A 19,426-nucleotide genomic window follows, 5' to 3' on the forward strand; every position below is an offset into this window, starting at 1 on the left:
TTTTAAGACAATGTATCTAATACAAGCCCCAAAAACATTTAAAAATAATTGATAAAATCAGGCCAGTTCAAGAAAATATAAAACATCATGTGCCAAAAGTCCACTAAGGTAATTACAAGAGCTGGTCCCATCCCTCCTTGTAGTAGCAGCAGCCTCCCTGTATAGTGCATGGGGCCGACCTTCTCCGCAGAAGGATGCCCCTCACCCTAAAACACAGACCCCCTTTTATCCACCCACTTTCTTTTTTGCTCTCTTTTAAAGTGGCAGGTGCACCTATTTAGCTAATGCAACAATGGATAGGAAGTAAATCCATTTTTTAATTTTCAAAATAAAAACAGGTGGATTTGTTTTAAGAAAACCCTAAAAGTGAAAACAACAACAACAAAAACAGTCAAACTACTTCCTCATGGTTAAATGACCATTAGTTATGGTTGATAATCAACATGTTGTTATTTGTAAATTGGTTTTAGGTCTTGAAAAAGAAAAAGGTCTGGCTCTGTCAAACTATGTCCCGACTAGGTCACCCAACACACCTATGAAAGCTTACACCGTGCATTAATGTCGCTTTTCTGCAGTGATCTGCATTCTTGTTCACATTTGCATATGAGTGAATAATTATTACAAGTGAATGTGAGCATAATCCAGGTAATGCATGCGCATATAACACACTAATTTACAACAATCATTCACATGTAATGTTTAGGATTTACTGTTGTCATATTGACAGCTGTCGTGTCTTTGAGTACTTACTAAAATGCAAGAAAATCAACCCCATCAAACCGTATTTTGTTCATTACATAGTAGTAAATACACCACACTGTTACATTGTGCTAGTCCAGGACTCTGCCATCGGGTTGCACATTGACAGTTACTGTAATATGGTTTTGCGTCCCAAGAGGGGATTTAATAAATGGAAGGACATAAGGTTCATATTATTCTGCTCCTGTCACTGCAAGATGACCAGTTTTGTTCAAAAGCGGGAAAGGGAGCCAGGGATGCTGCTCCCTCTGAGGGTGTTTTAGTTTTATTGATTTATTGATATGATACAGGCGGAATAAGTGTCCCCTGGCAGTCCGCTTCAATGACACACACGTGACGCTTAAGGAAAGTGGCCTTCAGAGAGTAGAGACTCACTAAATAATGCTTCTTCCTAATATAACAACCTCGATTAAGTGTCAGATTGTGACAAGAGAAGATGCTTGTGGACTTTTAGAACAGATTAACCATGGGGATTGAAGTATGTCTAGAACTGAGTAAACTTTAGCTTTAAATGTGCTTTTAAAAAAATGCATTGATTTCACTGTCATTACTCATTAGCCAGAGTACTTTGGCCCAACAGTGGCCCAAAATTAAAATCTTTTAATAAATGATTAATCGTATTTAGGTAATGCAGTAAGTTTACGCTGCACATCTAAATCTAACCAAATCTATCATACCAACCAGTCTGCTTCTGTTAACTGATGTTTTTATGAATCTTGCAACTGCTCTCATTAATTCTTTGTTTATTGCCTTCTGTTGTTTGTGGCTTATTGTTCTGGTAAATGTTTGGGTCTCAGGGCTGTCTGGAAAAAGTAATTGTATTCTCAATGACACCCTGATTAAATGAAGATTTAATAAACTCCTTTGGTCCATTGGTCCCTCAACAAAGCTAGGTTCTATGCAATCAACCTGAATTATAGCTTCATATAGTAATAATTTAATAAATTAGGAGCTGCATATTTGGGAAATCTGCTTTTTTTTCCTTTTCACATCAAATACTTTCAATACACCCTCCAGATGCACAACTTGAATTTGCTCAGCTTCACTTCAGCAGTTGCTAGCTCTGCTTTGTTAACATGTGTGCAGTGAGAATTTCTACTTGCTATTGTGGACAAACAGGGATTTGCTTTTAGCAGATTTCATGACAGCAGGACTACTTAATGTGAAGGGGAAATGAGATGAGCACATGTGATGCAGCAAGACTGACCATTGTGCTCTGAAGGTCATTCCACCCCAGAGAGGTTTGTTATACCCCCTTCTATGATTTTTAGTCTTCCCGATAATAAAGAACAGTCACTTCCACTAAGCATGACCTTTTCGGGCCTCTTCCTAGGGACAATCTTTGTCACGCCTGGTGGAGGGACAAGCATGCAATTTTCAAAGTTTCTGGTAGATGTACACTTGGTAGCTGCTTTGTCAGCTAGGCTACATCTTGCTATTAGCAGGTTGGACCCTGTTTAGTCTTTCGAGCTGCTGTTTCTTCAGGGCAGAGAATCAACAAGATGCCGGAAACACTCATTCACTCCTTAGAAGTTTTGGTCAATATTCACATGGTAGCGTCACACATTTCCTGCAGATTAGTCAGCTGCACATTATGATAGGAATCTCCCACTCCACAGCATCCCAATGGTGCTCTATTAGATTGAGATCTGGTGACTGTGGAGGGCATTTGATGACAGTGAACTCCCTATCATGTTGAGCAAACCAGTTTGAGATTAACTGAGCTTTGTTACATGGCGTGCTGGAAGAAGCTTTCAGAGAATGGACACTAAAGGGTCAGACATGGTCAGCAAGAATACTCAGGTAGGCTGTGGTCTTTAAACAGAGCACAGCTGGTGCAAATAGTGCCTTGGTTAAGCCTGAACTGCTGATGATTTGGACCCATGCTTCCCTGGTGTTTATGGCAAATTCTGCCCTGCGGCTGAAATTGCAATTTGCCATACCAGGCAACAGTTTTCCAATCCTATATTGTCCATTTTTGGTGAGCACACGTGAACTGCTCCCTCACCTTCCTGTTCTCACCTGACAGGAGTAGCACCTGGTCTGGTCTTCTGCTGCTGTAGCCCGTCTGTTTCAAGGTTCAATGTGGTGTGCATTCAGAGAGTCTCTTCTGCATACCTTGAGTGTACAGAGCAATCAACATCAGCAGGACATTTTCCCATAGATAGACTGGACTGTTCTCTTTAAGTCCTAGAAATGGTTGTGTAGAAAAATCCCAGTAGATTAGCAATTTCTGAAACACAAGTGACTTTGAACGCACCATGTACAAAGTCACTTTAATCACCTTTCTTCCTCATTATGATGCTCGCTTGTCTCAAACAGGTCCACATGTCTAAATGCACTCAGATATTTTAGACAGCACATTAAAGCAGCTGCCTCGTCACATTTTGATGTTAGTATTAATTAATTTTCAAATGCTAACTTTAATCTCTATAAATATATCAAACGAGTACAGATCAGCAAAATAATTTATTTTCTCCAATAAAGTGCATAAATGTGACAAATTTCATGACCAGTAGTTATTAAGATTCAGTTTGGACGAATGTTCTTAGAGCTCATTGGGCATTTTCTTTCAAAGATGTCCAGCTGACCAAATAACCCATCAGTCGTCAGATATCACTTTTCTTTTGTCCCTAAATGATTCGTTCTTTTTAAATGGAGGCTTTTGGGGGGATTGGTTGTAAATGATTGTAGATGCAGGGGATTTGTTGGAGCTTATTGATGCCCCCTGCCCCTGCCGTGGGTATCTGCACATAAACCCACAACTGAGCCCGTGTGATAACCTTGTATTCTGTAAATAATTTTAGCCCCTGGGAGCTTAATCCCTTTATTGATGGACCTTGAGGCGCTTCCTTGTTTAGCCTCATATTGAATTCACACCATTAATACTTTGCATTACTTTCTTTAATAGCTAGATGCATCACACGTGTGTCTTGCAGCCTCTTTGTGACTGTGCATCAGCAGGGACCCGTCTTCTCTGTCCTTAAAGAGTTATTGACCCACAGCAGGACAAAGACAAGGCAGAAATTAATGTTCCCATACTGACACCAAGCTTCACTGAACACAAGTGATTATGAATTGTGCGTGTAGGCTATGTGCGTGTGTTTTACTACTTGTAATTCTTACATTGTGAATTCAAATGATTGGGCTGTTGAAGTCGGGACATACAGTATGATGAAACTACAGTGTATGCGAACCTAAGTCATTCTTGCAGAAGAAGCACAAAAGAAAATTATAAAAGACACAATAGACCTTTCGCTAAGCTTCTTACCGATGCTGCAATTGTCTCCCGCATGCAGGTTTCACAGTAATAAAGAGGGCAGACTTTACCACAAGAAATGAAACAACAAATGTCCTTGATTCCAGACCGAGAGAAAAAAAAAAGAGCTGTTTTTCATTTGTTGCCAGCAGCCATGATTTAAAATGACATCTGTTGCCAGGAAAATGGTTTCACCTGAGAATATCAAACAAATGAGGTTCGAGAATGTGTGAGTCATTTCAAAACAGGAATATGCTCTTGATAATTCCATACAAGGTCAGTTTATATCAGGGAGGGCTTATTAGGTGAGTAACATGGGGGGTAGATGCAGCTTATTGTGCAACCATGTGGTCTCAGATTAATGAGAAAGAGAACATTTTCAGTTGGAAAAATTCATACGGATGCCACAGAGGTTAGGAGAACAAGCATAACGGAGTCGACAGAATGATTTTCCAACTTGGGAAATGTGGCCATCAGAAGAATGCATGGATTTCCTGACCTGTTCTCTCCTCTGCTTTCTGTGCACACTTCCTAACAAAAATACTGTGAGTGTAACACACTTAGTAAACTTGGTAAACAGTGAGGCTTACGATGCAATTTACTTTCATCTACATCCAAAGAATGCATGAACTCTGAGCATGGTATTTTTCTTATAATATTGACTGATGTTTACATTGTTCTGAGTTTTTCTTTGACCACAAGATAATCTCATCATCATCATCATCATCATCATTGTTTATTTGTATAGCACTTTAAAAAACACACCAGGCAGGCTAAAGTGCTGAACAACACAAATCAAAACAACTAGCAAAATTAAAAATACAATAAAATTAAGAAGAAAGGTATCAGTTTCCCACAGAGTTAAAAATCAGGGTGTTATCGCCCGTCTAGGCGCGGCCAGACCACAACATAAAGGGTGATCCATCCCCGTCCAACCCCAAGCAGCACGTCACACACGTAATATTTTGTGACAGTGATTTATTTACAATAAGTGCAGTTAAACAAAGGAAGGGAGCATACCATAACTTCAGGGTGAACCCAAGGCCAAAACAACAAACAAAAAGTAACCTATCTCAGGAATAAACACAACTTACCTACTCAAAAGAACTAAACCAAATGACAATCACTTTCCTCCCTGCCTAACAAAAACAGGAGAAAACTGATCAAACAAAAAGGCGGTCCACCCCTACATGCTCTTACATTAACATAATATTTTGACACAGTGAACGGTCTGCTGGTTGGGTTGGGCCGAGGATGAATGAATTGGCAGTCCCTGGCGGTCTCTTCTTATCCGCTGCCTCCCAGTCCTCAGCCAATCGGTGTGAGCCATCCACCCTGGATGCACCAATCCCGGAGGAGCACCTGGACACTCAAATTCACACATGATTACGATCACAGTCGTAACACGGAATAAAAATAGGTTTTCAATCTGGACTTAAAGACCTACACTGATGACGCTTGTCTAATATGGAGGGGAAGGTTATTCCAAAGCATGGGAGCCGCAATAGAGAACGCTCGGTCTCCTCTGAGTTTCAGCCACCTAGGACCTAGGAACCGACAGCAACAGCTGCTCAGCTGAGTGCTGAGTAGGAACATGTGGCTTCAGCAAATCAGATAAGTAGACAGGAGCCAGGCCATTTAAAGGTTTAACAAACAATAAAAGGACTTTAAAACGAATCCTAAATTCAATGGGAAGCCAATGTAAAGAAGCCAGAACTGGAGTGATGTGCCCGGTGGGCAGTAAGCAACTGGAGGCTTCCCACCCAGTCACAGTGGGAAAATTGTCAGCTACTGGTAGTTTCCCATGGCTTTTGTTTGGATGTGCAAGACAGATACTGTTGATCGTTGCTCAATACCCCCCACCCCCAGTGGTTGCTACCTTTTAGAGTTTGGCGGCCCCGCAGTGCTGTTTTCTGCTACTTTCATGAAGAGTTGTGTACCAGTTTTTGAACTTGGATCTTTTCAGTTCCAAGGTTGTGAAGACAAAGTTGTTAGTCGGTGATGCAAATGGTGATATATTCTTATACAGATGACTGGATCTCTCTTGCAACAGTGCACCTTGGAAGATGTAGTTAGTGCCTGGCTTGAAATTATTATTCTCACAGGATTGTGTGCTCATCCGCGTAATTTTTTCTCATCATTTGAACTGCTGATTTAACCAGTTTTTGTGCCCCCTCTAGCAGAAGGGCTCCTAGCCTCGTAAGCCAATTAACATTATCAACTGAGAAAATTACTGGTTGCAAGTATGACTTTTATGAAGTGCACATCTTCTCTTATATTAATAAGTGAAAACATTTTCAGCAGAAGGAAATCACACTGTTGTTACTGCATCAGTGGGCACTAATAAAATTATCCTTTTTTTAATAATAAATCTGGTAAAATAGTTACTGTAGTCCACTTCAAATTATATAGACAAGCTGTGATTATTGCAAAACTGTTAATGTACTGGTTGTACTCTTAAATTTCAACACAGTGAGGCACAAATTGATAGTTGTTTTATTTATTCATTACGTGGACACATTTATTTCACAAAAATGGATGCAATAAGCGGTCACACTCTTGCAAAGCTTGTGAGAAACCCTAAATAGAAAGCATAAGAAAAACTATTTGCGTCATCCCTGTGATTATGACTATGTGAGATATACTGCCTGCAGCGAGCCAGTCAGTTTAAATTTTTATTCCTCTTCCTCCTCTTAAGCTTTGAATGATGAAATGACGTCACTGAAATTCAGCTTGGTGCATTCATGTGCCATGGAAGAAACTCGTGCTTCATATGACCTCCTTAGTGAGAGTAGCTGGTATGTGCGAGTAAAAACGAACGTGCACAAGAGTAAAAATAGAAATTCTGCTGCAGATTTATTTCATCTAAAAGGTTCATTGTGTGTTATTCTTTCATTCTTCAAACACTGCTGAGTGTCACTCCTACACCTTTTGAGAAGGTGTTCCTAAGATTTTCTGGAAACCGACTTCATTTCAAGTGTGTCATGTTTAGTTGTTTGTGATCTTTGGGGCTAAACAGGAGGTCTCATGGTGAGACTTGACATTTGCGTGGAAACCAGATGGTGGGCCAGGTTTTGATCTTTGCAAAAACATGCAATAGCGTGCAAGCTGAGGAAGGGGAGGAGCACATGCTCATATGCCATCTTCCCCATTTAACTTTTGAAAAGCTTAATTTGCAGAATTTTATCACCGATTATTGCGAAAACCTCAGTAAATACACAAACTAATGTGAAAGTATTACTGTGTAAGACTTTTTCCAGGTCAGCCAGGATTACTGGAGCCAAGGCACAAATAAAAATGGCCCAGGCTTCAGTAATTCAATAGTCCATTGTGGATTTGTCATTGTATGAAGAGAAATGGTGCATTGTACCTGAATAATCTGGCACGAATATGCATGTGCATGCTTTTAGCTTAGGTCAGGGTAAAACATGCGGCCATCTTTTTGAGCTTTATGCAAATGGATGTAGACATTTAGGATAATGGAACATCATGCTTTATTAAGACTTATAACATGTAATATTTAAAATAAAAAGTGTTGTTAGCGCAATGATGATTAGAATATAGTGAATACTTCATAGACATGACCTAATTGTGAAAACTAAAGTCACTGAGCAGCAAATAATGGTATCATTAAAATTGTAGACACATCTCAGTAGATGTAAATGACAAAACAGATGTGTTATAACCATGAAATACAGGAACGTACACCTACACTTGTCAAAATTAAGCTCCACTGAGCATAAACCCCCTTACCTGCTACCTGTTTCATTTCTCATAGTGGAAAAACAACACCCAAAGCATGCTGTCATCTCTCTGTGAGAACGGCCACCCATCACTGCTTCAATAGGTGTCAAAGGCCAACCTACCCCTTTTTCTGGCTATTTGACAATATGACAGTTCTGAATTGCCTGTGCTACCTGCTTTATCTCAAACACTGACACCCTTAGGAAGGAGGAGAAAATAGAAAATGTATCTCTGAGATTTGAGGCCTTTTGGTTACTTTCTTAATTCCTAAAAACAGATTTGAGTCTTAATTTTTCCTGCTGGGTCTTTTTAGAATTTATGCCACCTCTTTTGATGATGTTTTAATGGGAAATGACGCACTGTCTTTGGTCGATTGCTGATTGATAGGTGTTTAATTAATTCCAATTACTGAGTCTAAGTGGGTGTAATTGAGTCCATATAATTGGCTTGAACCTGCACTGCATAACATAGCTAATTGCTTTTGTCTCAGTCTTCATGATACGTGAGGTCATCTTGAATAGGTTTACATCTCAGACAACTTGATATGTGATTATTAATTTCCTCAAAGTAGGTTTAAATTGAAATCACTGCTGTTAGTTCCGTACATCTTGCTTTTTGTTTTTATAATCTTGATATCATGGCCCATGGGCCAAATCAGGCCAAATACATATTTTAGTTTGCCCGACAGACAAACTCAATAAATTCTTGGCTTCAGAGAGCCACTGAACTAAAAAGGGACATACGGCTATAGCACAATGTCTCAAAGTGATGCAACTGGAAAGGGAAATTTCATTTTGTGTGCAGCCAGTTTCAGGTCAGGAGGCTGTGCTGTACATTATGGGTAAATTACATGATTAAAGATCTTCTACTTTTCCTTTCACCAGCAAGGACCACATCCCCGAATACAAATGATAAACGCTTATCAATAATGAAGATGACAGATGAATGAAAAGCAATGAGCTGGGCCAGAGGCTGTGCTTTAGGCGAGGCATCGCTGAAAAAATGGGGAGAGGAAAAACTGGGTGTATGGGATAAGTAGTAAAATATTAAACTGTCTCTTCAGCTGTTGAGTTGTCATACAGTTGTCATGGATGCCTGTGAAACAGACTTTCCAAGACTTTTAGATATATGTGCATTTTTAAAAGACATTTAAAAAAGTGCAGTCATGAAAATCAGCCTGTGCCTTCTGCAGCCCACTAAAATAAAAGACTTTTATGACTTCTTCAGACCCATCTTGGGTGTAACTGCGTTTCTATGCACTTTCTAATTTTCCATTTCCATTTTACTTTTTACATTTTTAAGTGGTTTTCCAATTGTGTGCCTCAAGGCAACTCCAGATGATGGGATTTAGCATCAGCCAAACAACAGCCAAAAGGATAAACTATGGCGGGTGGTAATAACGGATCACTTTGTGGAGAAAGAAAACAAGAGAACAAACAGACAAACGAAATGGAAAGGTAAATTGTTTTTAATCATGAGTGCATCAGTTGTTGTCCAAAGTTAACTAATGCTAAAGAGGCAAAAGCTTAGTTGGAAATCAATAAGAACCGTAGACAACATAAGGCACTTATATCTGCATCTGCAAATATGAGTCAAGATGTGCTTTGGCATGCAGTGAAAAGACTTTTTTTTTTGGTTTTGCCTAATTTAAAGCCTAATTAGATTGTATTTCTACTTTATGCTTTGGATTCAGATTAGTTTCAATGAAGCCTGTGAAGTTTTAAAAAGCTGTTGACACGTCTCAATAAAGTAATGAATCAAAGCCTCAAAGGCTGCTTAGGCGATCAGCGTCATTTCTTCTATATTTTATTTCATTTTTGTTATATTTTAAGAACGAAAAATCGTAAACGATATTATTTTTATTTCCGTTAACTAAAATGGACACCTACTTTTAGCGTAGTTAGTTATAGTAACCGTATTTTGGTGTTGGCAAGCTGTACGTGAGCACGTTTCGTTTTGTCCGACTGCACGTGAATGCAGCGCTGCTCCCATCCTACGTGAATGCAGCATAAACTGTTGAGGTGATCCATGGCAACAGAGGAGCAGCAGCCAACCGCCGAGCCTGTCCTACACGCTCACACACACATAACCCCAGTCTCTACTCACTTCTTCCTCAGTGTAGCCGGAATGTACCGAGGAGGAATCACTGTTAACGGCTGCCGCTGACAAATTTCTGTATCAAGGTGACCGACCGGGAGCCAACCCGCCAACCAGCTCCCTGGAAACGGCTGCACATCAGCGCCAGGTGACAGCAGACTGGACCCGCTGAAAACGGACGCATAACGGACAAGATGGTAGTAGCTCATGTTTCCGGACCTTAAAATTACTCATTTCACCCCTCTGGTGTACTATTACCCCGACAGAAGCAAAAATGAAACCAATTCTTAACAGTCTGTGGGCTCAAAAGGCTTCATATTTCTGATTTTTTTTTTTTCGGCAAAAACATAAATCCTCCACAGTCCCAGTCCTACACACCGCTCATTAGCACCTTCCAGTTTATTATTGTAATTACTGCCCATATCTTTCTCGAGCATCTGAGGCATCATCGTGAAGATGGCGACTGGGTCGGGTTGGCAGCAGCGCTACTGCCCTGCCGGTCAGGGGAAATTTAGCACATCCTCGGCATCCAGCATGTCTTTTCAGTCCGGCATCGCCATGGAATATACCCAAGACCTACACCTGAAGATGAGCAAGAAGATAGCACAGCTAACAAAGGTAAGGATCCTTTTTTAGGAGGCCTCCTCTGCACTCTCTCTTCAACCCTTGGGTAAGACCCTGTACCTGCTGTTCTGGTGTGAGAACTGGGCACCAAACTCCATTGGAAATTTGCCCGTTTAGCAATTAAACTTGTGTCGGTTTACATGTCTAACGAGCACAACAAGACTGACATTTTTTAGTGGATCTCCTGGGTGTTCTTGTACTTTCGGGGTCCATTTAAGGCAACATTTATTCGTCTGATAAAAAATAATTAACTCCTAAAGTAGGATATGCTCACTACAGCTGTAAATCGCTTTGGTTTAAAGGAAGTTAAAGTTGGATTTAAGTTAAATGCATGCTGCTTGGTGTTTGAATTGTGAGCCGAAAGAAGCAGCAGCTCTGAATGCCTCATGGCATACTGAAATCTAAAAGCATACAAAAGCCGTCAAAGTTTGATATTTTATTTTAGTGAGTTTGGCGTGATTTCTTACCTGGGAGGTACGAGCTGCCCCAAGGTCTGCTTGGATGCTGCATTTTAAGCGAGCAGCGGGTCATCACAATATCAGCCATCTCATTCATTAATCATCTTTAGCAGCACAGACTCTTCCGGCATTTAGTTTTACTTCTCATGCATAAGTGTTGTATGCAGTTAAACTAAACCCTTCCTGAAAACTTTGATCCCTCATAGTATCAAGCATTATGCAAATTTGTGTACTGTATATATTTTGGAGATCATTTACAGTATATATGGTTGCTCTAGACCAGCAGACTTGAATGATATTCCTCTACACCACCCGCATCTATGGTCTTTCAAGGGCATTTTAAATGATTTTCACCTCAAAGCGGGATCAGTTCTTTTATGTCACTTGCCAAACTTTGGCGTCTCCAAAACATTGGCTCCATGTCAGCACATGTTTCTGGCTCCAGGGTGTCATTATCATCGAGCTGGGGGGTCCACCAGGCACTTGTACATGTTTCCAGGTGGCTTCTGAAGGGTTTGATGCCTGGAGTTGGTGATATATACTCTGAGGATTTGCCTCTGACTTCTAAGTATAAGATTTGTGCTCTTTTTGTGCTGAGAGAGTGGATGCTTAAAAAAACCGAAAAAACAACAATTCAGCAGCCTTGGGCTAGGTGTGTGCCAAGCCTTAGTGCAGAGTGGACTCTTTAAAGTCACAATGAAATAGAAAAGGGTCTTTTCGACCGTGGTAGCTAATTAACCATCGTAATATGCAGCATAGCTTTTAATAATAATTTAAAGGAAATTTCACATGTAATATTTTTGTATTTTTTGCATACATTTTTTAACTTCTTAGTTTTTGTGTTTATTTGCCACAGTTTTGTTCAAATATTATGTAATGTTAAAGGTACAGGGATTTTTCTTCATGGTAATGTTTGGTATTTTATATGAAGATCCAACAGACCCCCTGCCAAAAAACAGTTATGTTCATTTTGATTTCATTTATTTAAGTTTAAAAGACATTTTTGTGTATGGCTACTGCAATGCCAAAAGAAACGTTAAGAAACAACAATACCTTTTTTAAAAACTATTATTTTAACTATTATTTTAATTATGGAGGCAAAGTATATGATAGTGGAGCTTATTGTGAAGCAAAAAACCTTGCTTCTCTCAGCCTAGCAGCCTGGGTATGGTCATGTTTTGAATTTAATGTCCTAATTTAACATTGTCTCGTGTCTAAAATTGAATTTTACTTCCTCTGCTGTGATTTTTTTTTTTTGGTCTTCACCTGTGCCTCGTTCCTTCCAGATCTCTCCACTTTCTTGATTACCCTATGTGTATAAATAGTCCTGCCCCTTTCCCTTGGTCTTTGTTGTGGTGTCTATATCTGTTCCTGTGCGTGCCTCATGAAAGGTTTGCTTTTAAATATTTAGTCTGCCTGGAGTCCTGCATTTAGGTCCTTAATTCTGACACCTAGGTGCAGGTGCTGTGTCCCGTCATCTGACAGCCCAGTCAAAAGAAGAACTGATTACAGACGTTAGTCCTAATTTTTTAGTTCACGCTTTGGTGTGCCTTGGACAGAGAATATTGGAAAAGCACAAATATATTCTTTTCAGTGAAAAGCTGATGTGTAGACTATAACATTAATTTCTATAATATTATGTAGTAATGCTGTCTTTTTGCATAATTCTGGACAACAGAAGCAGACAAATTTGGGTGCAACAAAATTATTATTAGGATGGTTTACAAGGAGCTAAACATAACCCCCTTAACATTGTGTTGTCAGACTATATTTTGCTTATGAAAAATGTTCTCTTAACATAGTGTTAGAATTGCTAGAGCTCAGTGGATTCTAAGGAGGTATAAAAATTAATTAAATAAAAAGTACTATGCTTACTAAAAAAGTAAGCATAGAAATAACAAATAATATAACCTACACTAAAAAAAATAACAACATCAATCTTTTCATCACTGTTAAAAAATCTGGACTCTAATGCCGTATATAAACTGCACACTCCAGTTTAAACACTGGAGTGTTTATAATTTACAGTTTTTGTGTTATAGTGTTGATAAACCTAACCTCACAGTGGACAGGACTCATGAAAGTTTTTTTTTTTCATTGTCTATCCAGGTAAATCCTCACTTCCAGTTCCATTTTTGTTTCCAGTTCTGCACCTGTACACTTACCACGGATCATCGGTCAGCAACAGGGTAGAAAACATTTAAATCAGGCACTTCTATGAAAGCCTGCATGATGCTGCAGAGTAGTTTAATCTACATTTTCTCAGTGAGAGTCAGCTTTTAATCCATTTCATTTAGAATTCCAATTCAAGGTGCTAAACTGTTAAAAAATAAGATCATTCATAGTTTAACTAAATATTTTTACTTGCAGTCTATCAAGAAAACGGCTGATATTTTGATGTGTTTACCAACAAGATTGTTTTTTTTTTCTCTTCATCAACACTTCCTCCTTGATATATTGTCTTTAATGCCACTGTTGGCTCTTGTATAGGAAGTATAACAACAAAACATGAATTTAAGACAGTGATGGGAAACACAAAATAGCAATTTACACAATTTTTACTGCACCTGTATCCCAATAATTCATTTACAATAAAAAATTTGAGATTGGCATCAAATATTTACATTAACATAAGAAAAATAACTAATGAAACAATGCCATGGAATTTAAAAATGACATATATTTCATTTTTATTAAGCCATTTTCAGCCTATATATTGAAGTACAAGAAAAAATGTCTTCAAAGAAAAAGTGGAGAAGCACTAATTTCATAGCGGCATTAAAACGCAATGAAACAGAGGCTGAGATAAAACCGTATTTCCAGTGAGTGTGCACCAACTGACACAATAGTAGATGTTGTTTTCATACGCCAAGTCACATGATCACCACACGTTCCCACAGGCGACACATCTGAGCCTCGTGTCTCCAGTGCCTTGTTGTGTTGGGCCACGACAAAGCAGGGGAGGGGAACAGGCTGATAGCATTCGGCCCATCTGCTGACCGCTGATCTCTGCAGAGTGAGAGATGCATTCAGGAATAAATAGCAACCTTGGAACCTCTCTGAGCCACTCTCGTGACACATCTCTGCCTGGATGATTTCCAGCTCGCTGTCACAGAATGATTCGGGAGCGACTGACGCATCTCTTTAGTCCCGTATTTTAACTGAATTATCTGAATCTATAGTGTCTGCTTTACAAGTTATGATTTTTCAAAATCTTTTGTCTTTTTTCCCTTATTTCGTTTTTATAATCTGGTCATGATTTTTAATCCTGATAACATCAGCCAGCTTGCTACAGTGCTACTGTAATTCTGTTTTTTGTTATCCTAACTATTTTATAGTTACTAAAATTTTGCAATACTTTATATAGTTTACATTACTATTGCATAATACAATAAATTATTTTGTTACGTACAAAGACAAAATAATTGCTTGAGAGACAAAGTGGGCAAATCTCAACTTCAGCCAGAGAGCAAAGCATGCCATCGATTGACATGTTACAGGCTGTTGAATAAATTACAGGATTACGTTGGCAGGTGAAGCCTGGAGTAAACTAGAGACAAACCATCAGCAACAATGCAGTGCATGATGAGCGAATTGCTTCCTGCATGGAAGCAGTCTTAAATGCGTGAATGAGGATTTGGAAAGTAAAAATCTCAGCAAGGGATGGAGAATCAGCTCACGCTGGTGTGCATGCTCTCCTCATAATTAAACGCTATAACTGCTTAATGTGAACATATGTAACTCCTGCCAGGTTAAATCGTTATAATAAAAATACAGGAACACATGTAATAAATGCAGCATGTTTTAAAGCTTGTATTTGTGGTTTCCGTGATGGAGTGTTTCCCATTGAGGAGTCTGGATAACCTGTGCATCGCAGACTCAAAATACATTTCAGTCTCAAAGTCGTGCTGACTGACATGAAAACATGTGAGAATTTGTGTCCGTGAACGTGAACAAAGACAGTGCTTGTACGTGACCACTTCAACTTTTGCTATGAGAGCAGGCTGACAGCTGTAGCGTGCGTCAGTGAAGCAGTGTTATCATTTCAATGCTCTGTACGTTTTTGCTGGGATTTCATGCAAAGTCAGTAAGTCAGTTATCGATTGCCATTCTCCTGGGATGCTGAATTTCATGATTTGTGATGCAAGACTTGTTGGCACTGTTCTTTAAGACTTCATGCAGTAATTTTTAATCCCACAAAGCTGCTTGCCTTTGTGTACTGCTGGGATTTCACTGTCATGATTTTTCTTTTTTTTCACAAGTTACACTCTCTGATGGCTTTCTTTTTATTGTAGTGTTTCTGTCAAAAAGAAGGCAGTGCAGGGGCTTTGCTGTTATGGAAACAAGTTTTAAATGATAATTCAGGGCAATGTACTGTAAGAAGTGGGCTGATGATTTTCATAACAAAAAAAATACGCTTGATCTTGTAGGTTGTCCACAGTGAGTCAGGAGTGAGGTTTCTGCTTGTTGTCAGAGCTCTGGGAAACAGAGAGGGCAGCATGTCATTTTGCATCGTCAGGAGAAGGCTTTATAACAAATGTATTACCTAGCCTAGGGTGTGTGTGTGTGTGTGTTGTGTGTGTGTGTGTGTGTTTCATCTGCAATGCCTGACTGACTTTAGTGTTGAAGTGAGTCAGAAATAGACCTCTGAGCTCTCTGTGCATTTCTGGACGAAGGGATCAGAAGAGACAGAGATACTGAAATACCATGGACACTGTGTGTGTGTGTGTGTGGTGTTTGTAATTCATATTATGTGGTGCTGCAGCACCAAATCAGTGTATAAACATTTCAGCAAAGATGTTTTCAAATATAGTTTGAGGAAATAAAAAAAGTATGTTTTTTTTTTTTTTTTTTACCTCAATATCAAACCATCTCTGCTGATTCATTATCTCATTTTTCTAAAGCTTTGGTAAATCCATTCATATAAATAAATAGATGTAAACACTATGATGTCACTGATTACTTTTGCATTTTGCCCATTGTTTGTTTTTTTCCCCCTTAATAGCCAGAAGTACTTTAAAAAAATGACAGCTGAACATGGTAGTGTAATTAAAAGATGGGCAGACTTACAGTTTTTTGGGGGGTTTTGGGTTTTTTTGGGAGCCAGAAGTGAGAACATTTGGACAAGAGTGTTTAGTAGTATGCCACCAGCTACAGCTAGCTTGCTTAAATAACACATTTCCTCCATAAATGATATGGATGCATCGCAGGGACACAGGTTCCTCCTAATTAGTGCTAAGTAGCATATAAATGAAATGCAAGAATTTCAAACAGGGCTGCTATTAAGTGCAAACTAAATGAAGAGCATTTTCCATCCTTCTTTTCCAAGGACCAGTATCATCGATGGCAAGTGACCTGATTCAAAGTATGACTCTAGTGCCACAAGGTACAGTGCAATGGCAGTGAGACACCAATATATACAGAAGTCAAATGTAACTTCAAAAGTAGTGTTAGTAGTGTTTTACCTGATGTTTTTAAGTAAAATTATAACAGAACGACTTAAAACTTTAGTTAAAGTTAGCCTTGTTATTCTTCAACAGTCTGAACAATACAGACATATAAAAAAGCTTGAAATGGAAAAATATTTTCTCCTTGGGATGTTGTATCTTGGGTTGAGATTTTTAACCAGCTGCTAAAAGAATTCCCATCATGCAACAGCAACAGTAATTTCCATCCACTGTTTGCTCTTCCTTCACATCGATGCAACTACAGAGAGCTCCAGCCATGCTCAGTCGAGTCATTTGCTTACTTGTAGGTTACGTATCACCAGCTGTTGTTTCCAGCTTTAGCCCGGAACATTTTCTAGAGTATTTTGCAAAGTACTGTGTTGTAAGTAGCTCATTTACTAAATCGTAGTATGATTTACTAAATCATACAAAATCGTCATCAGAGGTTGACATGTGGCTCTACGGCATGTTTGAGCTTGTGTTGTTTTGCACGTTATGAAATGCGAAATGCATTGTCCATGGTAACACCACTATACAAAATGTATAGTGGTGTTACCATGGACAGTTTGATATGGCACAGCCTTATCTTAAAGATATTTCTGGGCTGAAAAAAAGCAGTATTTTCACTTTAAAACGAATCAGAAAAAATTAAAAGAAAAACACGATTTGAAAATGATACATATTCTTCATTTTCTGACCAACTTTTAGTTCTAAACTCATCGTTTCCTGTCAGAGGCATGAAATAACTTAAATAGAGTGGTAGCTATCAAGTGCAAGAAATACATGCTTGGAGAATCAGCTTTAACAGACAGATCACCAAAAGATGTCCAAATCAATCAATGAAAAAACCCCAGAGAGAAATGCTTTATCTTTGGTTATGTGGTTTCAAGTTTTGATGGACTATAGTTTTGATGGCAGTCTAAAGGTTGTGGATGGCTGCTTTAAAAGTAACAGTTTGAATAGAGAAAAGGTTTTGCTATTTTTTATACTTATGCTTTTTTCTTTTATATGGATCTCTATGGCGTTGGAATAGGAACTGTAATCATAATTCACGATGACTCCACAAAAGTATGCAACATATACACTGCTTTATATTGTCTGTATCACGTATAGACACTAAACAAGGTCCAACATAAGATGATAAGAGGATTTGGTTTTATGCTCTGATTAAATGATATTCTGACTCAGACATATCCATAGAGAAATTTGTTAATTACATTTTTTTCCTCCCTAGTGAGACTTCTTTACAAGCAACTCAGAAAAGATGAGAAGATCCACACAAGCTGCTCTACAATCTGAGGCTTAGTAGTTTTCTAATTTTATATTCCCCGCTATTCCCTTATTTCACATTGTGGCCAAGCGTCTGTTCAGTACTACAGAAAGAAGTACTCATGGTAGATAAAAGATGGAATTTTTTCTCTTTTGTAGAAATTTCCAGTTATTGTTCCTTGTTATTGTATTTAGTGACTGCACTGAAGACAACGCAGGAAAAGATAAATACACTATCATCACTTGGCAGCAGCATGTGCGTGTGTTGATGCCATAATCCAGGGGTGGTAGTGCAGTGATCTGTGTAGCCGGGGCAGGGTTAGAGCGCAGATGGTCAGAGCAACATGAGTCCAGATCTGGGAATAGAGTACTGCTTACTGATTGGGATTTTAAAGCCTGATACTGTGCACACAGATTTTTAAACAAGTAAGAAGATTTCAAATTGAAATATATTTCAATGATGAACTAATCTTTATCGACTTAAAGACTTGATACTGCTGCTTCTCCTGATAATGGTCATATTAGCTGTAGCAATTAGCATCCATTTGATACTGTTATTTCAACATAGCTGCTCTAAATATGGACAACAAAGCAGAGGCTGCATGATTAAAACCTGGATAACGTCCTTTTAAATAAACTGAATTCTACTCCCAACTCAGTGAAGTGACCTGGAAGTATCTGTGTGGCAGTTGTACCAAGAGCTGGTTGAATTCTCTAAAAACGTAGGAAAGGTGTTTCAATTCTTCCTTTATTACCTCATTCAGCAGAGAATACACTGGGCCATTCTTAATAAAAAGAAAGGAGATAATGCAGTCCCACAAGTCATAACGACACCCTGCCTGATGGTTCAGCTCATGTAACATGAATATTATAGTGCTGTAATAAAATCTGTTTCTTGTTGAGCTGTTGCCTGGAGTGAAGAACACGGGTGTCTATAAAAGCTGTGTCCCAAAACGTCGGCTGCATCCTTCGGAGGCCGCATTTGAAGGCCGATTATGTCACAGCCAGGCGACGAAGGCTGTCCCAATTCGTCGACTCCTTCAAATGCGGCCGACAAATGCGTCCTTCATTTCCCCGATTTTGAAGGATGGGTTGGGTGTGTCCTTCGTGGCCCACCATATCCTAGAATTCATAGCGCGGCCCAGCCAATTCCAGTTTCCAAGAATGGTGGCCGCCAATGTTCCCTCTAAGCTGTGCACTGCTGGCACAGTCTCTGTGCACAGAAAATCTGCGTTGCGCACAAAAAAAAAAAATCGAACCTGAATTGAAATTTAAATTAAAACTTTAACAATTCTGTTTTGCAGTGTTAGTCAGTAAGTGACTGGCGGCTCCCGTATGGGATTAGAACCTTATCCCATAGTCCAGCCAATAATGCGATTCACATTCGTATATACGTTGACAGACTATGACAGCGTCCTTATGTGCCGACACGTTAATGACAACATGTACAACCATTGGAGATGTGAGAAGGACAGACGGAACAATTGACGAAAAAAGTGTGGACTTTATACCAGTTTTTAAATTGTGTTGATAGGCCACGTAAAACCAGAGTTATGATAAAAATAAATGTAAATGCTGTAATTTGATTATTTTAATAAACCATGTAACTTGGATGGATTCGATGCTGGCGTGACCACAGTGCACACGTCTGCTATTGCTCACAGTGGTCCAAGGGACCACTCAGGGAGTTCGTGAACCTTCATTTATGCACAGCTGTATTAATGTTCTGACACAGCATTTCAGGCATGTTGAGGTCTGGACTTTGACTA

General features: G+C 39.1%; 1 protein-coding gene across 2 annotated transcripts in view; it reads left to right on the forward strand.

The window, feature by feature from the left end:
- The first annotated feature begins 9,814 nt into the window (after positions 1-9,814).
- Positions 9,815-19,426, forward strand: part of fam184ab (family with sequence similarity 184 member Ab) — a 221,781-nt gene continuing 212,169 nt past the window's right edge. For both annotated transcript variants that reach the window (XM_085382213.1, XM_085382215.1), the window contains exon 1: positions 9,815-10,477. In XM_085382213.1, coding sequence (XP_085238339.1) covers positions 10,316-10,477 — 162 coding nt within the window. In that variant the 5' untranslated portion in view covers positions 9,815-10,315. The remainder of the gene's footprint in view (positions 10,478-19,426) is intronic.

The sequence above is a fragment of the Rhamphochromis longiceps genome, linkage group LG15 (genome assembly GCF_057381845.1).
Source record: "Rhamphochromis longiceps isolate RC_006_pf linkage group LG15, R_longiceps_female_GT1.1, whole genome shotgun sequence".
Lineage (NCBI taxonomy): Eukaryota > Metazoa > Chordata > Actinopteri > Cichliformes > Cichlidae > Rhamphochromis > Rhamphochromis longiceps.